The sequence below is a fragment of the Gobio gobio genome (assembly GCF_949357685.1).
Source record: "Gobio gobio genome assembly, chromosome: 21".
NCBI lineage: Eukaryota > Metazoa > Chordata > Actinopteri > Cypriniformes > Gobionidae > Gobio > Gobio gobio.
This window is the reverse complement of record NC_137117.1, coordinates 21,649,273-21,669,764: the sequence shown is the minus strand read 5'-3', so window position 1 is coordinate 21,669,764 and position 20,492 is coordinate 21,649,273. Positions and strand designations below refer to the sequence as shown.

The following is a 20,492-nucleotide window of genomic DNA, read 5'->3' as shown; positions in this document are numbered from 1 at the left end:
ATCAATGACAAATAGATAGATAGATAGATAGATAGATAGATAGATAGATAGATAGATAGATAGATAGATAGATAATAGATAGATAGATAGATAGATAGATAGATAGATAGATAGATAGATAGATAGATAGATAGATAGATAGATAGATAGATAGATAGATAGATAGATAGATAGATAGATAGATAGATAGATAGATAGATAGATAGATAGATAGATAGATAGATAGATAGATAGATAGATAGATAGATAGATAGATAGATAGATGAACCAATAATCAAAATAAAAACATCTGAAAACAAGTTAATGTTTTTATTAGAATTTCAGCAGAAAATATGAGATAGAATGCATTCACTGTTATATTGAGATCCAAATAGCAACTTTGACAATGTAGAGAGTTATAAAAATTAAGAAGTGGGCTACTATAGCTCTAATGAAAATTCAAGACAGTTTAGGAAGATTTTTAGATTATGGTGGCACATGCTTTTGCCATTTGAGCTTCAGGGTGTAGAAATGACGGTCTTAAATAGGCAAACACATCTTAATGCCAATTTAATCTCTTGCATTATTGTATCTTGTTTGTTGCATCTGTTTTCCTCACTGTTCATTATAGATCAGTGGTTTTCCTTCTTTGACAGTGTTTTTTGGGTATCCGACGTGTCAAGCGGTGCACAAACGGAGCCGTATACGAACAACAATTGTTTATTTTACAGACTGACATATATTTAATTCTATTGAATACTGATCATATTTTGTATCCGTCTGTCTAGGAGCAGATCACTGAAGGGGCTGGTCTGCGCGTCTACAGCAGGTTACTATTGGAGCAGAGGAAGCCAACTGAAATATCGCGAGATTTGCATCCCCACTCGCTGCTGTAAGATGGAGAACTTATGTTGAGGCGCAATCGAGGTAAGAGCTTAAATTGGTCTTTATCTGTTCGGTGGAGACGTCTGTGGCTGACTCTACGTGACCATTAAGAGTAGCACACGGGGTTGCTTGCAAATTGTACGTGTAAACTCATTAAAAGGAGTGTTTTTGGTGCAAAGACCGGACACTTTGCTAATATAAACCGCCATTTTTAATTTGCGATCGTACTGACGAGCATTGTCGTGTGTTGAATGCTCGCGCGATGTGCGCGCGCATAGATAGACTGAAATCTATGTACACTCTGTAGGCAGAATCTCTAAAAATTAAATATAATAATCGTGCGTGAGTGTAAATGGTTTGGAATTGGCGGGTAATGTCATATGTTATCAGTGGATCGCGACGAAAAGAGCATGCGTATGTGATAGCGTGTGCTTATGAGATGCAAGTTACAATTGTAGATCTTTGTAGGATTTATGCTTTTCAATCTGTAACTTACGGCTTCAAAACATCGTGTTCTCCGTACATAGATGCTCATATCCATAAATGTGCTGAGTCGTCAAGTCCAGCAACAGTCTTGACACCTAAATTCCTCTTATCTGGCCTTTAGGGGGTTACATTTTCCATTTTTAGTGTTATGTGATGGGGTCCCATTATAATACTCAGTTTTCTATCATAAGAATTCACAGTTAATTATATCCCCCAGACTTATATGATCTACTATAGAGATTACAACTGATGGATAATATGGGTCAGTATAACCAAACTGACCCTGCATGATGTTGTAAAGTCCCCCCCCAAAAAAAATCATACAACATCCTATCAGTTTTGTTTTGTGATTACCTAAACTGATGCTGATGACTGGAATGAAGAAATGAAACATGTTATTGCCAAACTACAGTAATAAGAGTATGGCAACTGTGTTCAGAGAATGAGAAAATGAGTAAAATCTAATTATTATCATACTATAAGCATAATGCGTTTATTTTCAAGCTAGTTAAACAGTATTCGAATCAATAAAATCTATATTTGGGACATCTATATTTTATATAATATCTGGACATGGTTCATTATCTCTTAATGTAATGCTTTAACAAAAATATTTCTAGACAGCTTGATTAATTGCAAAATGCATACACTTTTTTCTATTAGGCTGATAAATGTATTCCATCATATATGAACTTAAACCTTACATATCTATAGTGTTATTTCAGATAAATGTTTTTTATTTTTTATTTTTTTTACTTGATATAGTAAACTTTAACATCATGTGTGACACGCTACGTTCGCCCCAAGTGCAGCTACGCACAAGTGCAGCAGTAAAAAGTGAGAAATTCAGCCGTCCACTGGAAGTCAGTGTTATGGTAGGCCCGAGTGGGGAATGATTCAGCGAGATATTCTGCGTTTCTCAGCTAACCAACCAAACCAGCGCATGCACGAGCATCTCATCCGCCACCGCCGCGCGCGCTTCACCAGCCACAGTTCATCGAGACGAAGCGCTTGCTGAAAATGTGTGATAATATACGCTACGGTACGGCTAAGGAAGCGCTGTGACAGACGCCGTTTTTGTGAGCTGGAGATCTGAGGGGAGTGAGCGGTTTTGCCGGAGCAGGCCATGCTGAGCCGGGCTCTAGATTAGACCAGAGCATGTGTGCAGCCCGGGGGAAAAATATGGACCTGTGTAGCTTCGCTCCTGACGTATTCCGCCACAGTCGAGGCTTATACTAATGGTTTGGCGAATGTTTGTTGGAAGAGATGGTCTTTGGTACAGATTTTAAGAGTGAGTTGAAGATTGCGGGTTTGTGTTGACATGTTAAGGGGAATTATGTGCCGCTTAGAGCTCTGTAGCTCGCGAGCTCAGAATCAAAGATGTCGCGCGAGCGGCTAACGGTCAGTTTTCCTTACATTTGGCGGTCGGCTTTTTTTGTTACAGTTTATTAAAAAACCGGCGATTATCGTGTTTTATCTGCGCCATTAAATAAGAATGACGTGACCACGTTTATCCGCAAAACTTAGCTTGCTGACTGAGGTAACGTTAGCTTGCTAGCAAGGAAAAACTAGATAGCATGTTAGCTGCCCTTTTCCTCAAATTGATCTCCGTTTGCTGGCTTGTTTTCGTTAGAAATAGTTAATGAAATAATAGGTCGAGTTATTGTTTTATTTCCACAGTGGCTGTGTTACTTTCACTTGTTCTTACAATTTGTTTGTTTACGGTGTTGTACTTTCGTTTATGGGCTCCGGTTAGTAATGTCATTGTAATTTGAGGTATTCGGTGACTAGCTGCTGTGTTGCTCCCACGACTACAACACTATTTCTCTGACAAGAACTAACTAAGTTAACCGTGTTTCTTTCTTTGGTAATTACGCGTACGTTTAAATAGCATAGCTAGGTAAAGTTTTGTGTAATGTGTTGGCTTATTTTTCCATGTCAGGTTCCCTGATCACAGGCCAGTGTTTCTCTTTGACCGGGTTCAAGGTCCTAAATCAGTTTTGTTTCTCAGTAGGAGTGCTTAAGTTTCTGAAAACGCTACATTGACTGCCTTTTGTATCAGAAGGAGCAAATGTATTGGTTGAATTCATTAAGGACGTGTTTGTAAGCTGCTACAGATTGTCTGTGCCCAGAATCTATGTGGGTTGCTTTTCCCTTGGCTTGCTCTCAGACTTTTGTTAACTTTCTGCCAGCCCTGATTTAGTTTTGATTCTGCAGATAATTAGTATAGGATTATTTTTGACCATTTAGAAGAATTATTTTTTATATAGATTAAATTACCTCTCAAGCTGTAGTGTAGAGGGCTTGTGCCTTTATTGCTTAAGGACATTCTTAAGGACTGTTTCACTTCAATCTTTCTTTTGTTACTTTAGGTTTTGCACAAAAATGCCGTTAAGTTGGAATTGCCAAATCATATATCGTGAGTGTTTTTGTTGTTGTTTTTTTACATTTTCTGAATTTGAACGGTTATCTGCTTAAAGGGTTAGTTCACCCAAAAATGAAAATTCTGTCATTAATTACTCACCCTCATGTCGTTGGACACCCGTAAGACCTCCGTTCATATTCGGAACACAAATGAAGATATTTTAGTTGAAAGCTGATGGCTGAGAAAGGCTTCAGACAGGCCTCCATTGGCATTCAGTACATTGACACTTCCAAGATCCATGAAAGGCACTTAAAACGTCGTTACAAAGTCTATCTCACCACAGTGGCTCTACAATAATCTTACGATGCGACGACTAGTTTTTGTGCGCAAAAAAAATCAAAATAACACCTTTATCCAACTTGTTCTCGACTTCCGTGTATGCCTCCACGACGCATGCGCGAGAATATGACGCAGATCCGGCGTTCGGACATATGACCCAGAAGCGATTTGTTTACGAGCAGAGGAAGACGCGCGTGTCTAAGCTGTTGGATTCTACATTGATCGTGCTTTAGGTCTCGGCGTAGTGCTCAAAATGGGGCTTAAGTGTGTATTTCATGGATTCCCGAACCCCGGCGCTACGTCATATTCTCGCGCATGCGTCGTGGAGGCATACACGGAAGTCGAGAACAAGTTGGAAAAAGGTGTTATTTTGATTTTTTTTTTGCGCACAAAAACTATTGTCGTCGCATCGTAAGATTATTGTAGAGTCACTGTGGTGAGATAGACTTTGTAACAACGTTTTAAGTGCCTTTCATGGATCTGGGAAGTGTCAATGTACTGAATGCCAATGGAGGCCTGTCTGAAGCCTTTCTCAGCCATCAGCTTTCAACTAAAATATCTTCATTTGTGTTCCGAATATGAACGGAGGACTTACGGGTGTCCAACGACATGAGGGTGAGTAATTAATGACAGAATTTTCATTTTTGGGTGAACTAACCCTTTAAACATAATTTTGATTAATATTTTGCACTTAAGCCTACATTTGGATCTGATTATTTATAAATATGTTATTGTTCTTGTATGACTCAAAAGTGCACCTCATAAAGGCTTTTCACACTGCACTTAACCCTGGTTTATTGTCATTACAAACTATTTTTTTTTTAACCCTCCAGATAAAGAAATGTTTCACACTTACCCTGTTTTGTGGTTAACCCCACATTACGCTGCTAAATTTGTACAGTGTGAAACAATGCAGTGTTAGAATTTTACAGCTAGAAGCTAGGCAACAGACACTCAATTGAGTGCCTCGTATTTGCATGCTTTAGACAGTCACAGAAACACTGCATGTTATATAAACGGTAGTTTTTAAGGGAAAAAAGTTGGTGTAAGAGGCTGCATTCTTACATTTATAGTCTGAAAAGTCAATTCAGGAAAAACTTTATAGTATAGTTGGCAATATATAATACAAAGACTTAATATATACAAAGACAGCGCACTTATAACATTTATGCATTTGGCAGACGCTTTTATCCAAAGCGACCTACATTGCATTCAAGGTACACATTCATTTAAATAATACTAACTTATTTTACTTATGAATGGGAGAAAGTGCAACGCGCAATATGGCACATTAGTCCTGCCTTGTAAATAAAAGAGCCAATCACTAATTGGTAAAGTCATCGTCACTGCAGCTGCCGTTAGAAGCTTAATTTTTGCTCTGTGTTTTCCGAGACGCGCACTTAGGACTTTATATGCGTGTTGGCTGAAAAAAATTACATTTGAGGCAGTTGTGAGATTTCATTCGGAAGTTTGATGAACAGCGTTGAATAATTCAATGTTTCCCCATTCAAAGAGATAGGAGCTGTACTTGCATAGCTGCTCGAGAGGCCATTCAAAGATGGTTGCCAAGTAAAATAACTTTCCTTAAAGGGACTTTGTAATAATATGAGGATGCGCAATGCTAGAGGCGTTATGTATACGGGTCGCGTGCTGCTTTCATCCAATCATTGACACTGACACTGCAAATATGCCGATAAGGACATTATTCCAGGGTTTAGGAATGTACAGTGTGAAACTTCAGTTTATGAATACCCAGTATTAATTTTTAACCCCCGAGTAAAGTTTGAGAAGTGGAAAACCTGAAGCAAGATAACCCAAGATTCTGTTTATCCAGGGTTTAGAATGACCCAGGGTTAACTAATTCAAGTGGGAAAAGCCCTGTAGTATTTTTTTATTGATACTGTGGCAGTGCTATGATGGTATGTCATGCAGTGGCATGCTGATAAGTATTTTCAATGTTCATTTGACTGGGCTTTTTAAAAAAAAAATATTCTCCCTCATGATTTGTTGTGCTTTTTTTGTAGGAACCGAGTGTAGAAATTAGTGACCATGAAGGTTGACAGAAGTAAATTGAAGAAAACCCCCACTGAAGCGGTCAGTATGCAGGATTTCTGTGCATTTGGAGTATTTGAGGTTGTCTGTGTGTATTTCCTCATTGCTGACATGTTCTTGCGCTCTTTCTCCAGCCTGCCGACTGCAGGTCTCTCATAGAGAAGCTGAAAGGATGCAGCGATGAACAGCTGTTGCTGGAACTGCAGCAAATCAAGACCTGGAACATTGGCAAGGTATAACACTAGCACATGTACCATCATAGTGTTTAATATGCATGTTCAGATCTCTAATGAAGACCTGTTCCTCTTCAGTGTGAGTTGTATCATTGGGTGGACCTGCTGGACCGTTTCGATGGCATCCTCTGTGATGCAGGGCAGACAGTGGAGAACATGGCGTGGTTGTTGGTGTGCGACCGGCCAGAGAATGGGCAGCTAAAAGCCTTATTGCTGGCAGTGCTCAACTTCACAGCGCTGTTAATTGAATACAGTTTTTCAAGACACCTGTACAGCTCTATAGAGGTACCACAACCCCTGACCAAACAAACCTGCTTCTTTTAGCCGTAACTGGTTCATCACGAGTTGATTTTGAGTGTTTGCTTTTTTCTTTTTCTGTCTGTAGCACTTGACCACCCTTCTAGCATCATGTGACATGCAGGTGGTTCTGTCTGTGCTGAATCTCCTGTATGTGTTCAGCAAACGTTCCAACTACATCACCAGACTGGGATCAGACAAGAGGAGCCCACTGCTTGCCCGTCTGCAACATCTGGCTGAGGTATGAAAGCTCTACTTTTAGTCATATTTTTTTTTTCTCAGTTTTGATCTCTCATGTCAAGAAGATTGAAATACTGTGTCAGGAAGCGGCTGGAAATCAAAGGGCTTTGAAATTTGCTGCAGCATGCAGTTTTTTTTAAAAACACATGTCATTTTTGAAAGTTTATTCCATGAATTGTGTCTTTGATTCTAGTGTGAAATTGTGAAACATTGTTGAAATGAGTTCATTTGTTTTGTATCGGTTCTAACTAAAGCAACATGCAGACCTGGTTCTGTACAGACAGGTGCTTCCATGGTTTGTTCACTGACATTTGAAGGTTGATGTGTGTTTTCTTTCATCCTACATCTTTTCCTGACTTTTTATTTCCCCTGTCATAGAGCTGGGGTGGTAAAGAAAATGGCTTTGGCCTTGCAGAGTGTTGCAGAGATCTGGCGTTGTCGGTATGCTGTTATGCATTATTACATATTATACTTTCAATGTGAAAAGAGAAAAAAAAACACTTTAGTTCTAGCAATTTGAGTTGTGTGTGTGTGTGTGTGTGTGTGTGTGCCCACCATTAATATTAAGTTATGGCTAAATGGTAAGGATAGCCCAGTGATCCAGGGCTAGGGTGAGAATGTTTAGGCCAGTTGACAACCTTTACCAGTGTAGTGTTATTGCTAAATCCCACGTCCACTGACCATGTAAAAAACGTTTTATGCCCTGCAAACTTAACTTACTTATGACCTGTTCATACCAAGAACGATAACTATAATGATAACGGTAAATACATGGTTCTAAAAATCATTCTAAATATAAAAGAAAAGCAGTCTATTCAGAATTACTCTCCGTAATATCATTGTGCCTGCTGCACCCATGGTACTGCAACAAAGTTTCTTGATTACGCAGGAATGAGAGTATAGTTCCTAGCCATATCGTTCTAGATAATCGCAGCTTTTCTTTTTCCATTGGTCTTAGTACACGATATAACTATACACGTCACAACATGTAAATAGGAAAATGTTGCCGTTCTTTTGTCACTTATTGAGCAGTAGGCTAGAAGGAGCCATTTACCTCCAGTCTTTGTGCTAAGCTAGGCTAGCAGTGGGTGCGTCAGACAGAGTTATGGCATGCACGGAGATGAGAATGGTATGTATGGACTTATCTAACTCTGGGAGATACGGTGAATAAGTCCCAAAAAGTCGGCGTGTTCCTTTAAAGATAATGGCACAGAGAAACAATATAGTTGGAATCATGCTGATTGATTTTATTTATTTTTTTCAGCTGTTGAACTATAAAAACATTGACAGCCAATCAGAATCCTTCCTGCTCTAAAGAGCTCAAGCATTTAAATGAGCAGACAGCATTACTGCAGTGCGTGCTTACAATAAACAGAATGATATTGTTTGCTGGTGTGGATGCTAATATAGTTGTCATTATAGTTATCGATCTTGGTGTGAACTTGCCTTTAGGCATGCAATTTGCATGTTTGTTTTGTTCTGATGTGTCTATAATTGTTTTATGCAGAAATATCCACCGAGTGCCACCACATTGCACTTTGAGTTTTATGCAGAACCCAGCTCTGAGGTCAAAGTGGAGAAAAAGGTATTTGTGGAGTCATGATTCCCATTATTTTGCCATTCTCATTCAACACTGTTTTTTGTTTCTTTTTTGGGGGGAAAACAGTTCATTTCTTTTAGGCCTGTTTTGTCGTTGTGTAGAACCTTTTAACCTTTTGTTGTATTTTTTTCCCCTCTAAACAGTCGAGCAGTAATACGCTACACTACATTCATATCGAACAACTTGATAAGGTGAGTTCCCATAATTGTTTTCATTTGTCATCCTTATGGACCAGTTAATGGAAGTGCATAGACCTTTAATAGCTATTGATTGCACTTGAATTTAATTTTTGCTTTTCCCTGGTGCGCCCTCAGATTTCCGAGAGCCCCTCAGAGATCATGGAGTCTCTGACGGCTATGTACAACATCCCTAAAGACAAACAAATATTGCTTTTCACACACATTCGCTTGGCTCATGGCTTCTCCAACCACAAGAGGAGACTGCAGGCTGTGCAAGCCAGGCTGCATGCCATCTCTATACTTGGTAAGTGACCCCTCTGGTACCGACCAAAATAAGTACAGGTGTTTGTTCATGAAACATGCTTTCTGTCTGGTGAGGTTGATAATATAGATGTTTTTTTGTTGTTGTTGTGCAGTGTATTCCAACGCCCTCCAGGAGTCAGCCAATAGCATACTCTACAATGGGCTTATAGAGGAGCTAGTGGATGTACTTCAGATCACAGACAAACAGCTGGTGGTGGGTACCAATGATTAAAGGGTTAGTTCACCCAAAAATGAAAATTCTGTCATTAATTACTCACCCTCATGTCGTTGGACACCCGTAAGACATCCGTTCATATTCGGAACACAAATGAAGATATTTTAGTTGAAAGCTGATGGCTGAGAAAGGCTTCAGACAGGCCTCCATTGGCATTCAGTACATTGACACTTCCAAGATCCATGAAAGGCACTTAAAACGTCGTTACAAAGTCTCTCACCACAGTGGCTCTACAATAATCTTACGATGCAACGACAATAGTTTGTGCGCAAAAAAAAATCAAAATAACACCTTTATCCAACTTGTTCTTGACTTCCGTGTATGCCTCCACGACGCATGCGCGAGAATATGACGCAGATCCGGCGTTCGGACATATGACCCAGAAGCGATTTGTTTACGAGCAGAGGAAGACACGCGTGTCTAAGCTGTTGGATTCTACATTGATCGTGCTTTAGGTCTCGGCGTAGTGCTCAAAATGGGGCTTAAGTGTGTATTTCATGGATTCCCGAACGCTGGCGCTACGTCATAATCTCGCGCATGCGTCGTGGAGGCATACACGGAAGTCGAGAACAAGTTGGATAAAGGTGTTATTTTGATTTTTTTTTCGCACAAAAACTATTGTCGTCGCATCGTAAGATTATTGTAGAGCCACTGTGGTGAGAGACTTTGTAATGACGTTTTAAGTGCCTTTCATGGATCTTGGAAGTGTCAATGTACTGAATGCCAATGGAGGCCTGTCTGAAGCCTTTCTCAGCCATCAGCTTTCAACTAAAATATCTTCATTTGTGTTCCGAATATGAACGGAGGACTTACGGGTGTCCAACGACATGAGGGTGAGTAATTAATGACAGAATTTTCATTTTTGGGTGAACTAACCCTTTAATGTTTACTTTTAGCACTATACGGTATATATACTTGTTACACTTTTTAGTGTGATTGCCAAAAAATGACCAGTATTGCTCTTCCCATAAAGAAGCAAACCATGAAAAATATGTATTAAAAAAAAAAAACGCAACAGATGCTTTTGAACCTCTTTTTGATGAACCTCTCAAAACAAATGTTGCAGGACATTAAGGCCGCCTCTTTGCGCACGTTGACATCCATAGTCCACTTGGAGCGCACCCCCAAACTCTCCAACATTATCGACTGCACGGGAACAGCCTCCTACCATGGATTTCTGCCTGTGCTTGTCCGCAACTGCATACAGGCCATGATTGGTGAGGAGATGGACTTTAAGCTCTGATTTCTTTACTTCAGCTTTTTTTCTTGGGTTTTTGGTTTGGTGACATACTGTTCTTATTTTTGCGGGGGGTTTCAGACCCGTTGATGGAGCCGTACCCCCACCAATTTGCAACAGCCCTCTTCTCCTTCCTCTACCACCTGGCTAGCTATGATGCAGGCGGTGAGGCCTTAGTGTCTTGTGGTATGATGGAGGCATTACTAAAGGTTGGTGCTTTGCTGCTTCCTCATTTTTGGAGCATGTAATGAGAAGGTGTTATGTGAGGGTGTATTGTGATCCATGCCACTTCTACATCAGGTGATCAAGTTCCTTGGGGACGAGCAGGACCAGATTACCTTTGTGACGCGGGCAGTGAGAGTTGTGGATCTCATCACCAATCTGGACATGGCTGCTTTTCAGTCCCACGGCGGCCTTTCAATCTTTATCAGCAGACTGGAGGTACTGAAAGCCACCCCAGCACAGCTCGTTCAGCCCCTCGTTCCGGCGTAGACTATTCAGCTTTTTGCCCTCTGCCCTTTTGTTGACGGAATGTGACCCCATTGTTTCTCTGTGCAGCATGAGGTTGACCTCTCCAGGAAAGAGTGCCCTTTTGTAATCAAACCAAAGATCCAGAGGCCCAGCACAGCTACTGAGACAGAGGACATGGACACAGATATGGACAGTTAGTACAATCACTGTTATGTTTACTACATGTGGCAGTGGCACTTTATTTAGTTTATCCTCATTCAAATCTGTGTATAATAGAAAAAGACACCTTTTCTCACTATTATGTCATTATAAACTTGAATGACTGATTTTCTTCTGTAGGACCCAGAATACATTACCAGATATCTAAGCTTTTTTCTCTCTCCATACAATAAAAGTAGTACAATATGACATGCACTATATTCTAAGTCTTCTAAAGCCATATGATAGATGTAAGGGTTTGGAATAACGACAGAATTGAGAGCTTATATCTTTCATATTTCATTGACCATTTTTGCCAAAATTAGTAAAAATGCTTTTGTCAATGTAGTGTCAGAGGTTGCCATGGAGAGCAGTCCTGGCCCATCCACTTCTTCTGGTTCCAGAGCAGAGACAGATTCGCGAGCACAGAGCAATGCAGCCACCGTCCCCAGAGCAGGTACAATATGCTGTACATTAAATTGCAAGTTTCCTTCATAGAAGTACAGGTTAAACTATGGAAATTTGATTATGCATCTTTCATTTCTTTCCTAACAGGAGTGCAGTGCATCCCTCAGAGGGCAGCTCTGTTGAAATCCATGTTAAACTTCTTGAAAAAAGCCATTCAGGACCCTGCATTCTCTGACGGCATTCGTCATGGTATAAAACTCATTGGATTCAATGATGCTATCGTTTTTACATTGTTTTAATTTGCAGAAAGTGATGTTCACTGCCTTTGCACTCTCTTTATAGTAATGGATGGGTCCCTCCCTACCTCTCTGAAACACATCATCAGTAATGCAGAATATTATGGACCCTCACTGTTTCTTCTGGGTAAGCACATGGAAAAACAGAACTTCTGGTGCTGCTGAAATATTAGCCAAACTCTTTATGCACAACTTTGTGTGGATCTGGCTTCAAGGTCTTCTGTGCATACAGGAGTAGAAAGTTGCAAGAGCAGTGTGGTTAAAAGAACACACTCAGCCCTTTGAAAAATGTTAAATTAATTTGTTTGAATCTTATCTATTTATTTGCCAGCGCTATGTTTCTCTTTCTCATTCTCTTTCTCTCACTCTACATTTCAGCAACGGAGGTGGTGACAGTGTTTGTGTTCCAGGAGCCCTCTCTACTGTCATCTCTGCAGGACAATGGTCTCACTGATGTCATGCTACATGCACTGCTCATCAAAGACGTGAGTCTGCCATAACAATATATACTTCCCTCTCTTTCACCTTTTTTTTTTTTTTTTAAGTTCCCATATTGTCAACTGAAATTTCCTGGCTTCTTTCATGATAACTCCGGTCTAGGGGCTATGTAACTACCATATAAGTTTTAAAATAGTCGATCCACAGTCAAATGCACACAGCCTGCATAAAGTAGCTGTGCCTTTTCACGAGCTGTTGTGACTAATAAATTATCCACTGGTCTCTTATATTAAAGGAACACGCCGACTTTTTGGGACTTTAGCTTATTCACCGTATCCCCCAGAGTTAGAGAAGTCCATACATACCATTCTCATCTCCATGCGTGCCATAACTCTGTCTGACGCACCCACCGCTAGCCTAGCTTAGCACAAAGACTGGAGGTAGACGGCTCCATCTAGTACACGATTTAACTATACAAATCACAGCATGTAAATAGGAAAATGTTGGTGTTATTTTGTCACTTATTGATCAGTAGGCTAGATGGAGCCGTTTACCTCTAGGCTAGCTGTTGGTTCGTCAGACAGAGTTATGGCACGCATGGAGATGAGAATGGTATGTATGGACTTCTCTAACTCTGGGGGATACGGTGAATAAGCTAAAGTCCCAAAAAGTCGGCGTGTTCCTTTAATATAAGAGACCAGTGGATAATTTATTCGGAAATACCACAGCAATTTAGTTCGACCTTAACCATCTGTTCTGCACATTTCACAAGTGATATTAATTAGACATGCCAAAATCGACCTGTTCTTAGCAGAGCTCCTGAGAGAGGAGCTGTAAAAATGGTGTGTTTTGGTACTTCGTGTATACCGCAAATATATATTCTTCAGGACATCAAAACCTAAAATAAAACTCCAGAAAGGTGTACAATATGTGAACTTTAACTTTGTTTTCTCTTATACCCACACATTCTCTCCATTTAAAAACTCCTTTTGTCTGTTTCAAAGTCTATGACAACCCAATGTTCAGTCATACTAGACACTAGGGGTGTGCGATATTGACGCATTATTTCTCAATATTTTCTCGATAACGATAATTTGACAATATTTGGCTGAGTGTGTTATTGTGCTGGTACCTTGGCAGGTTTAGGGCTGCTGAGATTCTTCATATTCTGTGTGATGTTCAGTTCACAGCAGTGACAGAAATCATCTTAATCAAGTTTAAATTGATTTTTACCTGTTATGGGCATTTTTTACTTTTATAAATGCATTTTTAAACCTAATTATGTGCATGCATCATATTTTGTCAATTTCATAAATGTAATAAAATGTAATTATAATAAGACACAATAGGGCTGTTACCAATCAAATTAAATATCAACAAAATTCATCTGCAATGCAGAGGAAACACATAAGCTTAATCTAATCTTAATCTATTTTAGTCATTGAATCATTGATTCAACTGATTCGCTCAAAATGCTGATTCATTCAGTAAGGAAACACTGCGTGTGTTGCGCAGAGACGAAGTTTAGTGCCGTCGCTTTTTTAACTATTTTCATTGGTGAAATAGAGCAAAACCAGGCAATATGGCATCTAAAATGTAAGTCACTTAAAATTATTTAGTAAACTTGTATAAAATCAAGATCACATTTGTTATCATGCTGATACCTGGAGAAAAACTGCACTCATTCTGTGATATTTATTAACTATTAAATTATATAAATATACACTAACACGCAGTGAAAACATGCACTCTAAATGCGCACCAGCACTAGTCTAATCACGTGCATGCACTCTCTGGGTGTGTGTGAGGGATATCCTCGAAAATGTCAGATCGCACATCGTTAAAACAATTGTAATATTATCGCTGACGATGCATATCACACACCCCTACTAGACACCATATCAATTTTCTTCCTAAATCCCTCTATATTTATCCATTTCTGTATTCCTCCTTGCATATTTCAGCAGCTCATCACACACGTTTTAGACCTTTTATTTGTTTCTAAAGGTCCCTGCCACCAGAGAAGTGCTGGGTTCCCTGCCTAATGTCTTCAGCGCCCTGTGCCTGAATGCCCGTGGTCTGCACTCATTTGTGCAGTGCCAGCCCTTCGAGCGGCTGTTCAAGGTGCTGCTCTCGCCGGACTACCTGCCTGCCATGCGCCGCAGACGCAGCTCTGACCCACTAGGTGATTGGCCCCAATAGATCTACCTGTTTCTTCACACCGTCAGTGACTTGTGTTTGGATATCATGGGAATGTGTTTCTAACAGTCTGTGTAATTTTATGAAACAGGTGACACCGCCTCTAACTTGGGCAGTGCTGTCGATGAGCTAATGCGGCACCAGCCCACGCTTAAAACGGACGCTACAACAGCCATCATCAAGGTAAAGCAGCAAGTGCAACATTTTCACACATTGCCTTTAGAAATGCCCTTTTATTGCAGTGTTATTTGCATATTTAAACTCAACTCGACTTTCTTGACCTTCAACAGTTGCTAGAGGAGATCTGCAACTTGGGCCGATCGCCAGAGTATATCTGCCAGAAACCCTCCATACAGAAAGCAGACGGGACCGTCACGGTGCCTCCAGCTCGATCGAACCATGCTGCAGAGGAGGCATCCAGTGAGGATGAGGAGGAGGAAGAGGCTCTACATACCTTTAGCCAACAGCAGGGGGAGCCAGAAAGCAACAGGCAGTTAGTGCATCAAAATAGTTTCTAGTTTAGGGCAGACAAGGAAATGTAATATTCCTTCCTTTAAATGCCATGTGTAAGAAGTCGATGTTGATTTACATGTTTATACATGGACTGTTTTTAACAAAATGTTTTTTTTACAGAGTGGTGGGAACAGAAGAGCGAATCCCCATTCCTCTAATGGATTACATCCTAAATGTGGTGTGTGCTGACTCAGACTATTTGAATCTCCTCTCATTTATACTTTTATCTTATTATTATTCTTTCCATTCTGGTTTAATCTTATTGCATAAGCTCAGTTCATTGGCTGTTTATCAAAGTGCATCAAGTCTGTTTTTAGACAAGAAAGTTTCCTCTCCAAGGACTAGAACTAAAATATGTGCATGTTTGCTTTTAGATGAAATTTGTGGAGTCCATTCTGAGTAACAACACAACAGATGACCACTGCCAGGAATTTGTTAACCAGAAAGGACTCCTACCACTGGTGTCAATCCTTGGGCTGCCCAACCTGCCCATTGACTTCCCCACCTCTGCTGCCTGCCAAGCTGTGGCAGGAGTCTGCAAATCTATACTAGTAAGATTGACTCCTACCTAAATGATATACAGCAGTTTTCCCCTGTTTCAGGAATTTTCCTATAGATGCAGTGATATTTGCCATTTAATTTAATTATTTTAACCCTTTACTTTGTCTGTCTGCCTTAGACCTTGTCCCATGAGCCGAAAGTTCTCCAGGAGGGTCTGTGTCAGTTGGACAGCATACTGTCTGCTCTGGAGCCTCTTCACCGGCCCATCGAGGTTCCTGGTGGCTCTGTTCTGCTCAGAGAACTGGCCAATGCAGGCCATGTCACAGATGCCACATTGTCAGCTCGTGCCACCCCACTGCTGCATGCCCTCACAGCGGCACATGCGTACATCCTTATGTTTGTTCATACCTGCAGAGTCGGACAGGTATGCATAAAGGCAGCTGTTTGTAAACTTTTCAATATTTAATTTTTACATTTTTCATATTTACTTTCATAATGTTTTCAGAGTGAGATCCGTGCTATCTCAGTGAATCAGTGGGGATCTCAACTGGGTCTTAGTGTTCTGAACAAACTGAGTCAGCTCTACTGCTCTCTGGTGTGGGAGAGCACTGTGCTGCTGTCCCTCTGTACACCAAACAGGTTAGTACTCTCATCTTGCACATGGTGGACCTTTTACTAATCCACTCCAAAGGCATTTTTAAATCCACATGGTGTTAAAGGTGCAGTTTTTGTGAATTTTTGCGGCATCTAGTGGTGAGGTTGTGAATTGCATCCCCCAATGCTTACCCCTTCCTTTCTGAGCACATAGAGAAGCTACAAGGGCCGACACAGGACAAAAATGTTGTCGTCAGAAACCGTTTTGTAAATACATAATCATTGTGAAGGATTCATCCATATAAACCTTCTCTCTGGTTAAATATGCCAGAATTATCCAATTATATAGTCTGCTTAACCCCCAGCGGTCAGCAATCTCGCCAGCGCGACCAATTCGTTTTTTTTTTTTATCAGTGCGAAAGACTCAAAATACTCTTGTAAATTTTGGTCTTTCAGGCAAGTGTTGTACATCATTATAATCTGTTGAGTTTCTGCTTTTATTTGTGTATACTCACAATAAAAACAATGTTGTGCTTTTTGCAAATTAAAGAAAACAAACATAATGTGTGATCTGCAGCCTCTCTGTCAATGAAGTCCATTCTGATCTTCAGAAAATTAACTGTAATTTAGTGAATACTTGTCACACCAACATGAGAATCATGTCTAAAGAAACGTTGAAATGTCAGGTTTTAAATAATGTAAATCAAATCGAAAACAAATATTCTCTGTTTATGTAATCTTTTTGAAAAGAGAGATGTCACTTGTTTGCGAGCGCCTTCATTATCTACTAATACGGCCACGCCCCATTCTTTGGAAAGTCAAATACTGACGCGAACCATGCAAGTATCCCCGCCCGCATCAACTTTAGTGCATGTTGCTAACATTGTTTTGAGACGCGGTGAGGAATAATCCTGGAATAATTTACCTCAGAATAAAAGCTGTTATTTTGAGGATTGTGAGGTAAATTTATTCTGTTAGTGTCTGTGAATATTAAACACAAAAGACCGTTTAAATGAGTCCTGCATGTCTGTGTGATGCAGATTAACATTTATAGACTCTATAATAAAACACATACGCTACATAAAATGTCATGGACGTAAGACTGTTTAGACAAGATTTCTTGACTTTCTGTTTGTGCTGAATACAGTGTAATGACACTTTTGCCATTTTAATATGTTTAAAAGCAACTGAAAAAAGCACAAATGTCAGAGCATGTCAGCTTATAAAGGGCCCCAAAACTGTGCAGACCCGTAGGGGTTAAACCCTGTCCCTCCACAATAAACTGCAGGCTAGTATTAATTTTGGAGCGCAATCCCCACATCTCAAAATCCAATCAACAACCGATGGATAGAACCAAGTCCCTACCCTAAATTTTTTTTCTCAGTCATCCATTAAGCTCACTTGTACGTCACGTCACAATGGACCCTTTTCACATTTCTGGGGTTCTCAGAAGCAGAAGTCGTCATAGTTGGGTCATAGTCGTAGTTAAACTTCTATAGTGGTGAATGGGAGATGACAGCAAATATAATTTTTTTTTATTGCCATTTGCTCTGATAGCAAAAGGAAAAAATCCATAATAGCGTTTCCACGAATTTCCAAAGGAGAGAAAACTATTTGAGAGATTGATTACGGCAGTTAGAAGAGAGAATAATGTGAAATTTGCTGTCACTCACTCAGCCGTGGTATTAAGGCCCGGGTATACTTCACTTACCGCGCCCGGACGTGTCACTCGCGCAGCCCTGTCCGCGCGTCTTTCAAAGTATACTACACAACGGATACGCGCTGATGATCGCGTTCGACACATGCGCAGTAAAAAAGTGCCTATGCTCTACCAGACATCGGAGGGCAGCACTGAGTCCTGTCATCAACGGGACATTCGCTGGGCATGATCGGAGAAGAACTGTAGTGCATCCACCATTGCAACATAGTTTGGAAGAAACACTTAAGAATCAAAAATTCTCTCTTTTTTTCCAAGCGTGTTGTTTTTCAACCGGTCTTTGCACACACTTCTTCGACGGCTGAACACTGTGCTCAATACTGTGCATGTTTCCACCTAGTGGACTCTTCTGTACTGCTGGCGCATGCGCTGTTGCACGCGGACCGTCCCCGCGGTCTGAAAATTTGGGCTGCGCGCGGACGGGGTGTGCGGCCGGCCGCGAGCCCTCCGAGTGACAAATTACGTCATGCGGGCGGTGCACGAACGCGGACGGCCGAAGTATACCCGGGCCTTTAGAAACACAGCCTGTGAAAAGGGTCCGTATAGAAGAAAAGATCTGTTGCTACATCCATTTCACTGCAACTTGATTGTAAATTATTAACTTTCAAAATTAGGTACAATACTGTACAGTATAGAATTAGTTCATATCTAAGAAGGTGGTTGTCTGCTAACTGAAACGCAATGTTATCGTTTTCTTTTTTTGTAATTTGTCTTGTTTGTTTTTTGTTTTTTGTTTTTTACAGTTTGCCTCCTGGATGTGAGTTTGGTCAGGCCGACATGCAGAAACTTGTGCCTAAGGAGGATAAACCCTCCAGCAGCACAGCAGCTGCAGGCCGAAGAACGGGTAAAATACTGCAACTTTCTCTGCCTCCAAATTTGACTTGATTTTTGTATGTAAACATTTTGGGGGTTATTTTATTTCCTTAATTCTTTTTGCATCTCAGTTCCTTTTATTTGCATTTCATGCCCTTCTTTTGCTGGTTTGCATTTGCTTTTTCTTTTCTAAAGCCATTCTCTCTCCAATAGCTGAGACCGAGACCCTGTCTGTGGGGGTGGATCCCTCTGCTCAGGGTTTGCTAGAAGGAATGGGCCTGGATGGAGACTCTCTCGCTCCCATGGAGACGGATGAGCCCACAGCCACTGACCCGAAGACCAAGTCCAAACTCACCCCTGCCATGGCAACACGTATCAAACAAATTAAGCCTCTGCTCTCAGGTCAGCTCTCTTAGCCACGTTTTTAATGTTATTTACTCCCTTCTCCTAAATAAGATGAGAAGCCATAAAATTGTGCCTTGTTTTTCTCCCCAGCCTCTTCTCGTTTGGGCAGGGCACTGGCTGAGCTGTTTGGACTGCTTGTGAAGCTTTGTGTGGGCTCACCTGTCCGTCAGCGGCGCTCTCACCATACGACCAGCACAGGCACGGCCCCAACACCGGCGGCTCGGGCCACAGCATCATCTCTTACTAAACTCCTCACCAAGGGCTTGAGCTGGCAGCCTCCTCCCTACACGCCCACACCACGTTTCAGGTAAAATCCTGCAAAGTTTACCCTATACTTATGTTCTGAACATAGCATTAATCTTGTTCCTGAGCCTTGTCTTTCCTGGTGGTGTATAAAACTAATATTTATTCTAATATTTATGAATATGCCTCTCTGCTCTAATCAGGCTGACTTTCTTTATCTGCTCTGTGGGCTTCACCTCACCCATGCTGTTTGATGAGAGGAAATATCCATACCATCTAATGCTGCAGAAGTTCTTCTGTTCTGGTGGCCATGATGCTTTGTTTGAGTGAGTAGTTTTTTTTTTCTCCCCTCTTTCTTTTTGCTGTTTACTAGCCCATAGGCAGAGGCTCCCACGGTCATGGAAATTCTAAAGTTTAGACTTGTGCGATTTGATTTGATATGGTCTTTAGTGAATGGGCAGTTCACATTAGCTACTTTTGGTAAGTTGATAACCAAAACATTTTAACAGCATTCATATTCTTTTATAATTAATTATACATGCTGTAATTTATTAATTACACACTTTTTATCATTTCATATTCAGAAACCACATGAACTATTTGAATATTTAAAATGCATTTTTAAAACTGCAAGACTATTTAAAATGACTGTTTTCAGCTATGAAATTAACCTATTTTGTTTATCCAAAAAAAAAAAGAAGAAGAACTTGCTGTTCATCGGTACTTCCTGCAGACTGCATTCGTCTTTATAGAATCAAATTTCGGCCATGTCATCCAATCGACATGATTTTGTGTGGCGGTAGTACATAAACCCTGTGCTGTTTTTTTCTTCTTCTGTTTTTATGACTGGTGGCAACCAGCATTGAAGTGCAATACCGCCACCTACCATTTTGGAGTCAACCAGATTACTGGCGCTATTAATCTAGTGATATTATCATATGCCTAGTATTAACATATCTATCCATTTAATTTTTTGAACATCACAGTTAATGTCAATACTGTTATATTATCACAATATAATATATAATAACAGTAATAATTACTGAAGGACTTTTAAATTCAGTTTATTTGTTATAGGGGTGTAACGATACACTCAGCTCATGATTCGATACGTATCACGATACTGGGTTCACGATACAATAGGCATCACGATATTTTGAACAAAATTAAAAAATTCAACTGAAAATCAAATAACAGATTTATTTAACATTAACACTACAGTGTTCAATAACTGTCTTGTTATACATGCAACTTAAAGAATATACA

General features: G+C 40.3%; 1 protein-coding gene across 11 annotated transcripts in view; it reads left to right on the top strand.

The window, feature by feature from the left end:
- The first annotated feature begins 852 nt into the window (after nt 1–852).
- Nucleotides 853–20,492, top strand: part of huwe1 (HECT, UBA and WWE domain containing E3 ubiquitin protein ligase 1) — a 52,842-nt gene continuing 33,202 nt past the window's right edge. For 7 of the 11 annotated variants that reach the window (XM_079803192.1, XM_079803189.1, XM_079803188.1 and 4 more), the window contains exons 1-30: nt 853–906; nt 3,723–3,769; nt 6,079–6,148; nt 6,241–6,339; nt 6,418–6,624; nt 6,725–6,877; nt 7,255–7,317; nt 8,384–8,461; nt 8,620–8,667; nt 8,791–8,959; nt 9,072–9,172; nt 10,260–10,410; nt 10,512–10,639; nt 10,731–10,871; nt 10,989–11,094; nt 11,449–11,556; nt 11,655–11,756; nt 11,850–11,930; nt 12,182–12,288; nt 14,228–14,426; nt 14,532–14,623; nt 14,731–14,933; nt 15,074–15,131; nt 15,328–15,504; nt 15,633–15,878; nt 15,960–16,093; nt 18,509–18,609; nt 18,792–18,980; nt 19,074–19,290; nt 19,430–19,552. In XM_079803192.1, coding sequence (XP_079659318.1) covers nt 6,104–6,148; nt 6,241–6,339; nt 6,418–6,624; nt 6,725–6,877; nt 7,255–7,317; nt 8,384–8,461; nt 8,620–8,667; nt 8,791–8,959; nt 9,072–9,172; nt 10,260–10,410; nt 10,512–10,639; nt 10,731–10,871; nt 10,989–11,094; nt 11,449–11,556; nt 11,655–11,756; nt 11,850–11,930; nt 12,182–12,288; nt 14,228–14,426; nt 14,532–14,623; nt 14,731–14,933; nt 15,074–15,131; nt 15,328–15,504; nt 15,633–15,878; nt 15,960–16,093; nt 18,509–18,609; nt 18,792–18,980; nt 19,074–19,290; nt 19,430–19,552 — 3,626 coding nt within the window. In that variant the 5' untranslated portion in view covers nt 853–906; nt 3,723–3,769; nt 6,079–6,103. Of the gene's footprint in view, nt 907–2,209; nt 2,393–3,722; nt 3,770–6,078; nt 6,149–6,240; nt 6,340–6,417; nt 6,625–6,724; nt 6,878–7,254; nt 7,318–8,383; nt 8,462–8,619; nt 8,668–8,790; nt 8,960–9,071; nt 9,173–10,259; nt 10,411–10,511; nt 10,640–10,730; nt 10,872–10,988; nt 11,095–11,448; nt 11,557–11,654; nt 11,757–11,849; nt 11,931–12,181; nt 12,289–14,227; nt 14,427–14,531; nt 14,624–14,730; nt 14,934–15,073; nt 15,132–15,327; nt 15,505–15,632; nt 15,879–15,959; nt 16,094–18,508; nt 18,610–18,791; nt 18,981–19,073; nt 19,291–19,429; nt 19,553–20,492 lie in introns of those variants that run through there. The other 4 variants (XM_079803190.1, XM_079803185.1, XM_079803186.1 and 1 more) reach the window with 4 other exon arrangements.